General features: G+C 37.1%; 2 protein-coding genes across 2 annotated transcripts; both read left to right on the top strand.

Moving 5' to 3' along the window:
- The first annotated feature begins 228 nt into the window (after nucleotides 1–228).
- LOC117339011 (hemicentin-2-like) lies at nucleotides 229–7,014 on the top strand. Its single transcript, XM_033900376.1, has 6 exons — nucleotides 229–529; nucleotides 2,266–2,568; nucleotides 3,613–3,870; nucleotides 4,849–5,109; nucleotides 6,016–6,273; nucleotides 6,806–7,014. Exons 1-6 carry the CDS (start codon nucleotides 229–231, stop codon nucleotides 7,012–7,014), a joined length of 1,590 nt encoding a protein of 529 aa, XP_033756267.1.
- Nucleotides 4,926–15,925, top strand: LOC117339010. The gene is made up of 9 exons (XM_033900375.1): nucleotides 4,926–5,109; nucleotides 5,302–5,559; nucleotides 6,016–6,273; nucleotides 6,806–7,067; nucleotides 11,157–11,465; nucleotides 12,270–12,389; nucleotides 13,425–13,505; nucleotides 15,476–15,544; nucleotides 15,897–15,925. The coding sequence occupies exons 5-9, from the start codon at nucleotides 11,315–11,317 to the stop codon at nucleotides 15,923–15,925; spliced, it is 450 nt and encodes a 149-aa protein (XP_033756266.1). The 5' UTR covers nucleotides 4,926–5,109; nucleotides 5,302–5,559; nucleotides 6,016–6,273; nucleotides 6,806–7,067; nucleotides 11,157–11,314.

Genomic DNA, 15,925 nt, shown 5'->3' with positions numbered 1-15,925 from the left:
GCATAGCTTGTCTCCTGAATGTATGTCAATAGATGATTTATATATATATATAAATAGTATGGTTTGAAAATTGCACGAATTCACAAAACACAATCTGATCAAGTAAACAATATAAATATTATTAATGCAGCTTGAGAAACCATTCCAATCAATATATTTTAATTATTTATTGACAAACCTTTGCGAGACGAACTATGCAGTTCTAATTTAACATTTGATTTTGTTGATATGGCACGCTTTGGTGTGACTGTGAGTCAAAGGAGCTATTATATACAAGCTGGAGATGACGTCACCTTACAATGCTCAATCTCCTCTACTGACGGTCTTGATAGGGTGTACTGGAAAAAGAGAGAAAGAACCGTGTACGGTAGTGACAGAGGACCTAACGACAAGTATTCCGGATCGTCTATTACAGATCCATCACTGACCATACATAATACAACACTACCAGACTCTGAGTATTATTACTGTCATGGAAGAAAGGGAAACAAAGATAAATCTAAACATATTTACCTACAAGTTACAGAAGGTAAGACTGGATTCCTGTACAGAAGTTTAGAGTTGGATTATAGACGATGGTCCAACACTTTATCATATTATATCTAACTTATCAATAGAGCCAGTATCTAAACAATTTACATGTCTACATAGATTATATCACTGTGTCTAAACCGACATGTAACGTGGATACTGATCTTACCCTTACTTAATTAAAATATAGGCTACGATAATGGAAAAGTCAATGTTTCAACGAGAACAAACTATGATATCAAACCAGTCACAATATCGCTAGTGTAATTGATGTGATAAAATATACACTCTAATATACTCCACGACTATCTATACAAAAGGTCCGGTTATTAACATTCATTTAAAACTAATACAATGCTTGAACGTTAATCCCCAAATAAACGTATTTTTTACTTCGTAGTTATCGACAAAATGATATCTTAAACCAGAAAAAGACGTTATACGATACATGTTTGAATTCCATATACAGTCTTGTACATGTGTTTTTAATACCATGCTTATACAGATGCAAATATGTTTACTATAATGTCGCGTTCGGATAAATTAATAAAACATCAAAGTTAGCTTCATCCTCAACACAATTTGTACAATATGTTCATTTTCATTCTTGAAAATGTATTTGCCTTGCATATCTGCCCGTTTCTACGACTAATGTAAGAGAATTACTTTTATAATTAGACAACATTCTCCTATGACATCTATTACTAACATAGTAAAGTGTATCAATTGTATCTCGTTTTATTTTTTTCTTCCTCAATGAGTTTGCGATGTGGTGAGAAGCATTGTAGATGTTTGTAGTTATACGCACTATTCTGTCGCGTCCTGTAGTCGGAGACGAAGATGGAGCAATTCAATAATGTGCGTGTGATTCGATGTACTGATAACAATCCCATATCAAATCGGCTTGCTGTATCCGAGTTTTTTGACGATCCAAGAAATGAGTTAGGCTCTTATTTTCTATGATATTTACGTAAGTCCATCTCGATATTCCCCTATTCCGGCCCCGTAGTTGAGTAAAGGTTACTCGAGAGTGCGATATAGATTTTCAAATACACCAAACGAAACACCTTCGCTTGATAAGAACTTTGTATACTCCAGGAAAATAACTAACTCTGATCTTATGACGTCTTATTGACTAGGACATTTATATCTATTTCTAGGATTAACTTTCAGTGATATCGCCCGTCTCGCTGCTTTAGTAATACTTTGCATGGTGTATTTCTAGTCATATTCAATATTGAATACATAGTACATAATTCGATCTTTGAGAGTTATTTTCAGTATTTAAACTTTTGTGGCGTTCCCGTGTGTACACGTGTACAGTTACATGTAAATAAAAGTAGAAATCACAATGTCCGTAATTCTTTAAAATTCTATTGAAAACTAAACTAGAAAATGTCTCTAAGATATATATAAGTGCTCTCACTGCCACTTGAAACCCGGAAATACATTTTGTTGATGATCGCAACAGTAGCTCCTGAGATTAGCTGGTTACCTTGCATCGGCTGGTGGTCTGGTTCTGGTTCCAGGATTTCGCTTCTATAACCATTACTCTGAAAGGAGAAGATAGAACACGTCTTACGCGAATAAGTTAGGTGACGAGACTCACCAGTGTGAGTTTACCATGTATAGACTACCTCCTTTAGTTGATAGGAGAAGGAAAGGTATTTCAATTAATCATGCTGTTTCTTTTTCCCTAATTGCTCAGAATAACAATTCATACTTGTTTTACAGTGACTGTCAGAAAGACGTCCTACACCATGCCAATAGGAACCAGCGTCACTCTGGAGTGTACGATTTTGCCAAGGATTGGCCTTACTGATGTATATTGGACCAAAGGAGGACAACAAGTCTACAGCTATAGCCGGATGCCGAATCCCAAATACTCTGGATCATGGTGGTTTAAACCATCACTTACCATACGAAATACCGTGGTTGGAGACACCGGTAACTACACATGTAAAGGACAGATATCACAGGGTGACGTCTCTAGTTCCCCTCTTATCCTGACCAGCTCTCTGATCAGACTGAAAGTATGTAAGTAAAGCTGTTACTGTTGTAACTACATGTGAGCTATGATAAAGACATTTTTTCGCATAATTTGTATAGCAGTATTATTAAGTGTTGCTATCTTCCGGGTTGGTGAAAAATCCAAGATTGCCACTATGGCCAACATGTATACAACGATAGTGTTGGAGACTTTAACACCTGATGATTTTTAAGGTCAATGGGCTTCTTGTTTAGTATATGCGCTGCCTTCAAACTGTTTTGACACAATAGCAGTATTTCGTAGTTTACACACCAGTAAACAACAAAATAAACAATTAGTTCTTATATTTACATTTTATTTTTATGTTTATTACCGCTTTTTATCAAAACTAATAACCCTTATTCATCGGATGTCAAACGTACAGACGAAACACCCGACATTTGGTGGAATAGTAAAACAACTGATTCCTATTTGATGAGAAAGACTGCCAACTACCTTAAGTAAATTGAAATATCTCCACAATAACATAACCTTTTCCTTCTATACCCGTGAGAATCTTTGGGTTAGACGATTTACAGGATCGGACAGGATCGGGCAGAATCGGGCCCGATCCTGTAAATCGTCTAACCGTGAATTATTTTAAAATCTACATCTTCCGTTCACACGTGGTTTAAATTTGCATCATAATTAAAAGACATCAGTACCCACAAACAAAAATAAAATCCAGATAAAAACAAAATGTGTGTGTGAGAGCCTTAACGGGACCCAGAAGACCAAACCACCCTCAATGTCCACTTTGTATTCCTTTACGCCAGTCTAAATTCCAATTTTATTGGTTAGGCAAAATAGAGAATTTTAGATATTTTTAAAAATTCATATCAAATACTAATCCTCAGGCCAGGCGTATCATATATTATAGCATATGTGTTTTGAATTCCTACATCAAAACTTATCTTAGATTTAAGTAAAATATATGCCTCACTTCTTTAATAGATATATAATAAAGATATTAAACACTTGCTGAATTTCGATAGAGATGGGACATACACATGGTTATAACCATGAGGTTAAAACACTTGTCTACTTTACAGATAAACCATTCACCGTATCTATCCTACCCGATAGTAGCAATATTATAATAGAGGAGGGACATCACCCACAAACAAGAACTTGTACATCAGATGACTGTTCTGACGATTGTGAGATGGAGTGGACATTACCGAACGGTGTAAAGAAGAGGTCGAATATCTTCACAAAGCCGATCACTAAGGACGAAGCTGGGATATACACGTGTACAGTTAGGTCTCGGAACCAGACACAATCCCAGTCGTTCTACGTTACCGTAAACTGTGAGTTATCCTTGCATTATAACTTACACCAACAAAAACCCATAATACATGATGACGTATTTAGTGGGTGGTCGGTTGACACAATGATAACACATTTGTCTTTCACCTAAGCGTGAAAAGGTATGGGGCCACCTGTCCGACCACGTGGGTTTGCCCCCAGGTACTCCGGGGCCGCGGTGGCCGAGTGGTTAAGGTGTCCCGACACTTTAACACTAGCCCTCCAGCTCTGGGTTGCGAGTTCGAAACCTACGTGGGGCAGTTGCCAGGTACTGACCGTAGGCCGGTGGTTTTTCTCCGGGTACTCCGGCTTTCCTCCACCTCCAAAACCTGGCACGTCCTTAAATGACCCTGGCTGTAAATAGGACGTTAAACAAAAACAAACCAAACAAGCCAAACTCCGATTTCCGCCCAAAGTAAGATCCCTCGCGCGCTTCCATTTTGGCCAACAACCGTGATTAATAAAGTTCATATAACTTATTTCGCAATTGTTGTAAAATAATTAAAATATACACGGGCTCAAACTGCAATTGTCTGAACACTTCGCCTACATTAACAATGGTAAATTGAATATATAGAGGATATTGAATGGTTTCCCGTTTAATATAACATATATTTCACTCGTATGAAAGAATATTTCGATATTTTTCACTCGTGCTTCGCACTCGTGCAAATATCGATATTCTGTCATACTCGTTATGTTATACATTGCATTATGATTATTTTTTCATTGTTTGTACGCAGAATGCGGCTTTCTGATTGGTTGAGGGTTTTTTATCATACCATAATGAAAAAAAATCCGAGAATGGCGCATAAAATGTGATGTCGCAATACGAAAATTGACGTTGCGTATTGATTTGAATCCCATATAAAACCAGTAAACTCGTACATACATGTAAAACGAAAAATTAATAAGACAAAAAGTGCGGGAATCAGTAATGATTATGTTGAAACTGATTTGTGTTGTTTTAATTGAACCAGATGGGCCGAAGTCTATTTCACTGTCCTCACCCAATAGTATGACTGTTCAGGAAGGACACAGGATACATCCCGTGACGTGTCAGGCAGAATGTTCCCCTGCCTGTTCTTTTGTCTGGACAGGACCAAATACTGGCAAATATGGACAGAGTGGGGCGTATTTAAACCTTGGATATTCAAACAAGAGAGACCGTGGTATCTATAGTTGTATGGCGTACAATGACTTTGGCAACATATCCAGCTCTCTGTGGATCGATGTGAACTGTAAGTCAATAAATATAAGATTTAAACTTAATTTATCTAAAACACCACAAGATTTATAAATTGCTTCACAAGTCATACAACTTATATGTATCCAATTATATGGTATTCACCAATTTGAAAATTCCATAATGTGGATGAGATTTCGTGATTTCACATGTTTTCACTTAATACCTCTTTTGCATATTTGTGAAGACGGGCCAAGTACGATAGATTTGGAACCTTCTACGCTGTCATACAGGGAGCTGGAGGGGTCCGTGTTGGAGGACATCACCTGTACTGCTGACTGTAATCCTCTGTGTCATTTCACCTGGACTAGGGACAATATTAGCGTCAGTAATGACAACACACTATCTCTCGGTAGCTTGGATAGCAGCAAAGATGGCACATATCAATGTGCGGCGCGTGGCGGAAACAGAAGAATTGACAAAACAATCAGCGTAATAACTTTGTGTAAGTTTTTCAAATGTATAATGTGATCTTACTTTTAAGATTTTTAGCTGTAGGAATGTATAAGCATGTCGTCATGTTAACATTTGCTCTATATTCAATGTTTAATAATCTGCATATCGCATGTTTAACATCAAAGTTCATGCTGTTGCCATCAACTGCAAACAAAACTTTTAACAAATATTGAAAATAGTAAACTTTAACTGAAATAAGAATTGTGATTTGCCTGTATTTTACATCTGTCCTGAAAATTAAAAATACACAATAGTCTCGAAATCTTAACTCGATGAACTTTATCATCGACATATATGCATAAGACAACTGTTAAAGCGACGGTTTAAAACGTCGGCGATCCCATTTTCATTAGTTCATTTTTAAGACCCTTGTCAAGATAATGTGACATTTTATAGCATAAATGATTTTTTTTATAATGTGAACAATATGTTTTATTTCACTAAGATGGACCAAAGACCATATCACTCTCCCCACCTGGTGATGTGTCTGTACCAGAGGGACAACAGATATCTGTAGGATGTCAGGCAGATTGTTCCCCTTCCTGTGATATTAACTGGACAGGACCGAGTACTGGCCTACCTCGTACACGTGGACCTAACCTAAGTATAAGTAAACCAGACAAAAGTGACAATGGTGTCTATGTTTGTACGGCATCAAACGAATATGGCAACAAATCCACCTCTCTGAGGATTGATGTTAATTGTAAGTCTAGTATTATATAAAGAACCTCTTATGAAAGGACACAATGCTTCACATTGGGAATAACGCAAATACATATCAAAAACTCTTAACCGTTATTTTGCCTATAACATTGGTGGTATATAAGCAGTTTTCTTATCCCCCTTAATTCTATTCTGATTTTCTAACGTAATATGTCCCTGATTTTTATTCCCGATTTTCTCCATTGACGAATATCATCCTTACTCTTCATCTATAAACCATTCTAGTTGAGTAATTCTGGTTCTCCTTCTCACTGAATTGACGTATCGTGAAAAAATTGCATAGTATCACATGTGTTATATATCATATATATACTTCCTTGTTTGTTAGAAGTACAAGAAAAGTAACCAAAATAAAAAAGACACTTAATATGATTAGTGAGACAAAATATTATTCATCGGTAATTTCTCGAATTTTCGAACATCTTTCAATTATCATGATTGACATTGTGTTTATAGATCTGAATAATTTTTTGTAAAATCGTTTAAGATGAAATTCAAAACTTTGTATATAGATGGTGGGTCTGACATTCGATTGGTCCCCGAGGATACCCACTATTCCTACAAGGAGGGTACTGCCATACCGGATATCCGGTGTGTGGCTGACTGTAACCCTACCTGTGAGATGTCGTGGTACCATGATAGAACTGAACACATCACAACGGGGAGTAACCTGTCCTTGAGGAGAATAGGAAAGGTCAAAGGACGGGAACTACACGTGTAAAGCCAAGAACAGTCAGGGGACCCAAACTTTAAATCTGACTGTAGTTTCTCTCTGTAAGTAGATTTTAACATTCTTCCTCCGGTTCTTTGTTTGGAACTTTTCTGATTATATTGCATTAAACTTAATATTTGTATATTCCGTTTAAATTGATGAATAGTAAGCCCTTTGCATGGTACGTTTTGATTCTTTTGAATATTTGAACCGGTTCAGAATAAACACTTTTTTTGTTAATAAACTTCAATACAGTAACTGAGAACATCAGCTCGTCTATCATAACATTAGTTTAGACCCATTTTGATATGTCTTTCCTTATGAAAATCACTCGTCTGTAATCAATACCGACGAGAACTAGACGAACTAAATAACCGTTTAACTGTTTCGTATTGAGTGTCTTACATATCTTGTGATTTGTTAGGAACGTAATTAAAGATTGTACACCACCGTACACTAGCTGCCTGTCACCAACGATATAAAAACTCATTACATTACACCGACAACCCGTACACTGCCTGTCACCCACGATATAAATATACATTACACCGACAATCCGTACACTGCCTGTCAGCCACGATATAAATATACATTACACCGACAATCCTGTACACTGCCTGTCACCCACGGATATAAATATACATTACACCGACAATCCGTACACTGCCTGTCACCCACGGTATAAATATACATTACACCGACAACCTGTACACTGCCTGTCACCCACGGTATAAATATACATTACACCGACAACCTGTACACTGCCTCTCACCCACGATATAAATATACATTACACCGACAACCTGTACACTGCCTGTCACCCACGGTATCAATATACATTACACCGACAACCTGTACACTGCCTGTCACCCACGGTATAAATATACATTACACCGACAACCCGTACACTGCCTGTCACCCACGATATAAATATACATTACACCGACAACCTGTACACTGCCTGTCACCCACGGTATAAATATACATTACACCGACAACCTGTACACTGCCTGTCACCCACGGTATAAATATACATTACACCGACAACCTGTACACTGCCTGTCACCCACGATATAAATATACATTACACCGACAACCTGTACACTGCCTGTCACCCACAGTATAAATATACATTACACCGACAACCCGTACACTGCCTGTCACCCACGGTATAAATATACATTACACCGACAATCCGTACACTGCCTGTCACCCACGGTATAAATATACATTACACCGACAACCTGTACACTGCCTGTCACCCACGGTATAAATATACATTACACCGACAACCTGTACACTGCCTCTCACCCACGGTATAAATATACATTACACCGACAACCTGTACACTGCCTGTCACCCACAGTATAAATATACATTACACCGACAACCTGTACACTGCCTGTCACCCACGGTATAAATATACATTACACCGACAACCCGTACACTGCCTGTCACCCACGGTATAAATATACATTACACCGACAACCCGTACACTGCCTGTCACCCACAGTATAAATATACATTACACCGACAATCCTGTACACTGCCTGTCACCCACGATATAAATATACATTACACCGACAACCCGTACACTGCCTGTCACCCACGGTATAAATATACATTACACCGACAACCTGTACACTGCCTGTCACCCACGATATAAATATACATTACACCGACAACCTGTACACTGCCTGTCACCCACGATTAAAATATACATTACAACAACAACAACCTGTACACTGCCTGTAACCCACGTTATAAATATACAATACACTGACGACACGTACACTGCCTGTCACCCACGGTTATAAATATACATTACACCGACAACCTGTACACCTGCCTGTCACCCACGTATAAATATACATTACACCGACAACCTGTACACTGCCTGTCACCCACGGTATAAATATACATTACACCGACAACCTGTACACTGCCTGTCACCCACGGTATAAATATACATTACACCGACAACCTGTACACCGCCTGTCACCCACGATATAAATATACATTACACCGACAACCTGTACACTGCCTGTCACCCACGATATAAATATACATTACACCGACAACCCGTACACTGCCTGTCACCCACGGTATAAATATACATTACACCGACAATCCGTACACTGCCTGTCACCCACAGTATCAATATACATTACACCGACAACCGTACACTGCCTGTCACCCACGGTATAAATATACATTACACCGACAACCTGTACACTGCCTGTCACCCACGATATAAATATACATTACACCGACAACCCGTACACTGCCTGTCACCCACGATATAAATATACATTACACCGACAACCTGTACACTGCCTGTCACCCACAGTATAAATATACATTACACCGACAATCCGTACACTGCCTGTCACCCACGATATAAATATACATTACACCGACAACCCGTACACTGCCTGTCACCCACGATATAAATATACATTACACCGACAACCTGTACACTGCCTCTCACCCACGGTATAAATATACATTACACCGACACCCTGTACACTGCCTGTCACCCACGTATAAATATACATTACACCGACAACTGTACACTGCCTGTCACCCACAGTATCAATATACATTCACACCGACAATCCTGTACACTGCCTGTCACCCACGGTATAATATACATTACACCGACAACCTGTACACTGCCTGTCACCCACGATATAAATATACATTACACCGACAACCTGTACACCGCCTGTCACCCACAGTATCAATATACATTACACCGACAATCCGTACACTGCCTGTCACCCATGATATAAATATACATTACACCGACAACCTGTACACTGCCTGTCACCCACGGTATAAATATACATTACACCGACAACCTGTACACTGCCTGTCACCCACGGTATAAATATACATTACACCGACAACCTGTACACTGCCTGTCACCCACGGTATAAATATACATTACACCGACAATCCCGTACACTGCCTCTCACCCACGGTATAAATATACATTACACCGACAACCCGTACACTGCCTGTCACCCACAGTATCAATATACATTACACCGACAACCTGTACACTGCCTGTCACCCACGGTATAAATATACATTACACCGACAACCCGTACACTGCCTGTCACCCACGGTATAAATATACATTACACCGACAATCCGTACACTGCCTGTCACCCATGATATAAATATACATTACACCGACAATCCGTACACTGCCTGTCACCCACGATATAAATACTTATTACACCGACGACCCGTACACAGCCTATCACCCACGGTATAAAATTAATTACTTATAAACGATTACACAATGTCTAAATAATGATAGGTTATTTGACCTAATGCTATAATCCAACCAGAGTAATCTGTTGTTGTGGCCATTGATCTGTAATCGACTTGAAATCTATGTACGGAAAATAAATATTTTGCATACGTAAATATGCAACGGTTTAATGATGTCCAAGACATTTTATATCGACGAATCAGTCTTGAGGGCTTATTGATTACGTCTGTGAGTACAATTAAAAGTGTAATGCGTCCGTATGCCGAAGAGCTTTTTTTGTGTGTAGCTCAAATACTGACAATGACAACGTTCAACGAGATACTCCAACGGCCAAGAATATTCGTTTTTTTAAATGTTGATACTGTAAGCATATTAATACTTTATAACCTTAATTAATTGAGTGTGTAACACAGGGACCATGCTCCAGTAAGTTTAACATGTCCGTATAATAATGGTCGCTGTGCCTTTCCAAATGTTTTGTTCGCATCAGGTTGGCAGAGGCGGAGCACGATTAAGTTTCGTCAGGGTGCAATTATTTATTTTTCCACTTTAAAATTTAAAAGATAAAATTAAAAGCTACAACTTTTGAAGGATGGTATGTTCCAACCAATTCTTGATTTGAATTGATAATATTTACTTTTGTCGGCAGTGTAGCATCTTTAAATACAGTTCACATTGATAGATTGGGTTTACTTGTCATGTTGACATGTTGGATAATGATCATCACATTCAAATAAAGAAACATGTTTCGTGCACGTAGATTAGATTATTAATGTTTCAATTTTTGTATTGATATATAATTTTTTAAAGTTTTCCCAGAGGAACTCCGAAAAGACCTGTTGTATTGATATATCATTTTTCATAGTTTCCCCAGAGGTACTCCGAAAAGACCTGTTGAACTCTTCGTATGCAGTCCACATAGGAGACACCGTGGAGGGCAGTGTCACCATTGACGCGTCACCTTTCCCACTGGCCTACCTTCTGTATAAGGGGGGTGGACAACAAGAGGAGAAAAACATCTCAATGCAGTGGAAGAGACCTGACTTCTATAGGATCGTATATACCTACAGCATCATCAACATCACCTACTCCGACGAGGGAGACTACCTACTGAATGTATTAAACTCGCAGGGGGCCTCTCATTACAAGTTCTCGGTCAATATCATAGAAAATGGTATGTTAAAACTTGTTTTGCCTTCCATTACAGAAACGACAGTACAATCGGTATATCGGGAACGAAATCCAATCATACCATAATTTTCGTTAAATCTTACGAACACTATACGTTTTAGTAAAAATTACTAGAACAATCCGAAACAGAGATTGTTTGGTTCTAACCGTGTTGCGCTTACATAACGTTTCATATGTCTATATCACTGCATTATAATGGACTGTTTGGGGCGTGAATAAAAACGAAATTTTAAAAAGCGATAATATAAAAATATGTCAATTTCCAACAAAACAAGGGTTTTAACGTTTTTCAATAATGCTGTGATATATTTTTGCTCATAATTCTTTAATTTTGATTGTTTATGATAAACATTTCAAAGCTAACAAAAATCAACAGTTAAAACAAATGCAAAAACAATAAAGGGAGTGTGTTTGTGTAAAGAATGAATTCTAGGTTTACCACATCAGATTGTTTGAAAAAAACAAAAAACAAAAACCAAAAACAAAATACATTTTTTCTCGTTTTCCAACAGTAAAGTATGTGAACGAATTAGTTGGGTTGGGTTGAAGAAGGGGTGTTGTAAAGGACTGAATTATTGTTGATTCGTGATGTGGTCATTTGAACAAATAACAATACAATACTGTCAGTGCCGGCCAGGAATACTGCATTAAATGAATGAATAACGATTAAATCACAAAACTTATCGATACCTTTGACGTGGTCACAATAACCAACAAGTACCAGATCGTGTATTTTAACTTGGAGGCAGCTATATGTCAATACTGATCTTTTTGTTTTACATCCTAGGATCACTACCTCCAGAACGGTTTGGTGACAGCTCCCTAGCTACTTTATTGATTGTCCTGGTGTTGGTGATCATCGTCCTGACTGTCATCGCTGTAGGCTTCGTCCTCAAACGAAAAAGAGGTAAACAATATTTGTCAAAAACATACAATTTACAGAGATAAACAATTTATGGATATATGGAGATACAACGAACTGACCATCAATTTTGCCTTAAGATAATATTTAGTGCATAGCTAGATTCACATATAGCAGATATATAGATACACGGATGGTTTCTAAAACGATTTCTCTAATGAGTGTCACTTATCAGTGCCGTAGTTAAGACATTGTACAGGGCATGTCATCTATGTAGAGCAATTAACTTTCGTAATCGGTAAGAAGTCACATGATCAATGCTTTAATTTCTGACTGTCGCTTCTTTGGATTTCGTGTGATTGTAAACAAACTCAAATACGTATTACGACACTAGTTAGCATTACCTGCATATTGTGTGTTAATTGCTGGGAAAACCATGGGTTATGACGCCATGAATTGTTTTCATTTAATCAGAATCCCTGATTTTATTAAAAAGTTTAAGAGGAATTTTAAAGGCATTTCACTAAGTTTTCCTTTAAAAAAACATCTTTTAAATAACCCTAGCGTCAGATTAGTATTAATGTTAATGCCGAGCATGGTGTTCAAATAATCTGCCGTAGGTTTGGTAAGACAGTAACAAGCCCGAAGCAATCATTTGACTTTTGTTGAAATAGTAATTGCTGGTATATGAAGACATAAAAATATCAGCGAGCCCTTTAGTTTGTTAAAATCTCATATAAAATTAATACAAATCTAAGATATCTTTTATCACATAACTCAGAAAAACTTACACTTAGACAGTTTTTCAGTAAAAAATGTGGATAGCTTAATCCAACGGGAAGATCCATTTTGTTAGGTCATTCACGATTTCATGATGTCACGTCATTGCCCCGCCCCTATTATGATGTCACAATAGATTTCTGACTGGCGTGACCAATGGAAGACGCTCCAGGGAAATCCACTGGCCGGGATAAGATATTCGGTTAATGCACTTCATTGGAATATTTTGATATCAAAACAGCAATGACATTGAATTCTGTAGATATGTTTTATCGTACCACTATTTACCTTCCTATACAGACAACAAACGTGAAGCTGATAGACGTAGCGACTACCCATTTACTGGAGTTCACAACGCTCTCTATGAACGTAGAGGAACAGGTTGGTGTGATACTATGGTGTTTGATTAAACCAATGATTGTAATCAAGCTCTGGTATAAACTTATGTCGATCAAAAACTAAATAATTAATGTATATCATGTTAATATCTAATTGTTGATTTTGTCATAATGAAAATACAGCGATAGTTCTAGGTTTAAGAATGTCTAATCCAATATTCATTGTGTCATACTTATAAAACTCCTATTTCGATGAGAAGATGATGATTTCACATCGTCTCATCTGGTTTTTAGGAACGTGACCTTACCTAATGTTGACCTACACATGAAGAGAGTAGTTGATGAACTACATGTATAGGACGCTTACCCCTACGGAACTCCTGGCCTTACTCTCCTCTGTTTCAAGGGTTTTCCTTCAAATCTTTACGTTGTCTTTATTTTGCTATCATTTTCTTTTTTGCGGTTTCGTTATTATGCTCATATTCGCTCTTGCCTTCCGCCAAAATCTTGATAACAATATAGTTTTTTTTTAGATTAATGTCAAGTCTCTTCGATACTTACAATCACGAAATACCCCTAGCATATCGAGAAATGATAACATGTGACGGGTTCATTTCATCTGAATTTCTATTCATGGTGTTGACAATGATAAGACGGGAAATTAGTCTCAACCAAGTGAATTTAGAAGAAGCTTCGTTAATTGTCTGGTCTCGGAATAATTAAAAATGTGTTTCTGGTTCATTGTTTACGAATGAAAGTGGTTATTTGATAGTTGATTCGGTATTAAGAATAACCTTAAAGGATATATTTCCTGAGTTATTTTGCACTTTTGAATGCGTATAAACATGGGCCAGATACGGTACGTTTATACAGATTTAGGCTGTACACAATGACAAAGGAATATTACGGTAATATGACTGTACTATAACATTGTCTGTAACTATACACAATGACAAAGGAATATTACGGTAATATGGCTGTACTATAACATTGTCTGTAACTATACACAATGACAAAGGAATATTACGGTAATATGACTGTACTATAACATTGTCTGTAACTATACACATTGACACAGGAATATTACGGTAATATGACTGTACTATAACATTGTCTACATGTATAACTACTATATATAAATACCGAAATATAAATGTCTGAAAAATACTTCCTGTTTCCGTTATTTATTATAAACAAACAACTGCATTGCTTATGTTACAGTATATAAATAGCAGGCTGTTTATTTCTGTATGAATTTGACTGAGTATCAGCGGTGATATATTTTGGGAGTACACAGCGATAACTCTTTATTCCTGGGTTAACAGTACAATGCTAGTTTTATTTTCCCCATATTACCGTAAAAACCAGGGTAGTATTGTAGATTAATGCTGTATACCAGGAAGAGTTGTTCCGCTTGTATCGTATATATTCATATCGAGCTTAGTTACGTGTTTTAATACATACAGTATTCTGTGTGATATCGGGCTTAGTTACGTGTTTAATACATACAGTATTATGTGTGATATCGGGCTTAGTTACGTGTTTAATACATACAGTATTATGTGTGATATCCGGCTTAGTTACGTGTTTAATACATACAGTATTCTGTGTGATATCGGGCTTAGTTACGTGTTTAATACATACAGTATTATGTGTGATATCCGGCTTAGTTACGTGTTTTAGTATATACAGTATTCGGTGTGATATCGGGCTTAGTTGCGTGTTTAATACATACAGTATTCTGTGTGATATCAACAATGCAATAAAAAGATCATAACCAGAAAACTAAGATATATGCCATGTAAGCTTCGGAGACCAAACCGACCTCATAAAAAAATCAAAATGCTATACAAAGTTATTCCACCAGCAGTGATAATTTTAAGTAAATATTTGTTAATAGATTAAAAAGTATAATATGACAGATATGTATACTTAAAATAAACTAGTGAAATGGAATTATCCCCTAACCTTTTTATAATTTGATGATTGAATGCCGATCTTTTTTATTTACAGCACAATCTCCCGGATTCCAACAACAACCTGTTGATGAAGACGAAGGTTTCATCGCTATCCATGACACAGGTATCTATAACAATGTTCGTTTGTGATAATCATGGTATGCATTCCACGAACATATCTGAAAAGCGCAACTTTTTTTCAAAGTCGCATATTTGATTGGAATGATTTCTTTTTTCAAAAGACAATGAAATAATTAAACAATATTTTACAATGTGATTTTCAACTGTCAAATTTGTTTTGTTAATACTTTGTGTTTGTTTTGTACAAGCCTTTCATACTGCTGATGGATGTATCGTAACGTTATGGTCATATTTTGATTCATTCCAATAATGACACAGTTCAGAACAACACCTGTACTTAATTAAATGTAATACTGAAAATTATGAAAGCTTTAGGCATGTAACATCACTTAAAGAGTACAAGAAGGACGAAACTGCTCTATGA

This window comes from Pecten maximus, chromosome 12 (assembly GCF_902652985.1).
Source record: "Pecten maximus chromosome 12, xPecMax1.1, whole genome shotgun sequence".
Classification (NCBI taxonomy): domain Eukaryota; kingdom Metazoa; phylum Mollusca; class Bivalvia; order Pectinida; family Pectinidae; genus Pecten; species Pecten maximus.
Note: the sequence above shows the minus strand (reverse complement) of the source record. Positions and strands in the feature narration are given on the sequence as shown.

What these genes read in the sequence shown, in the direction of transcription:
- LOC117339011 (XM_033900376.1), top strand. Translation starts at nt 229, where the DNA reads ATGGCACGCTTTGGTGTGACTGTGAGTCAAAGGAGCTATTATATACAA. An exon ending in TCTGATCAGACTGAAAGTAT is followed by an intron (nt 2,569 to 3,612) that starts GTAAGTAAAGCT and finishes TCTACTTTACAG; the next exon opens with ATAAACCATTCACCGTATCT. An exon ending in TCTGAGGATTGATGTTAATT is followed by an intron (nt 6,274 to 6,805) that starts GTAAGTCTAGTA and finishes CTTTGTATATAG; the next exon opens with ATGGTGGGTCTGACATTCGA.
- LOC117339010 (XM_033900375.1), top strand. Translation starts at nt 11,315, where the DNA reads ATGCAGTGGAAGAGACCTGACTTCTATAGGATCGTATATACCTACAGC. An exon ending in CTATGAACGTAGAGGAACAG is followed by an intron (nt 13,506 to 15,475) that starts GTTGGTGTGATA and finishes TTTTATTTACAG; the next exon opens with CACAATCTCCCGGATTCCAA. An exon ending in CATCGCTATCCATGACACAG is followed by an intron (nt 15,545 to 15,896) that starts GTATCTATAACA and finishes CATCACTTAAAG; the next exon opens with AGTACAAGAAGGACGAAACT.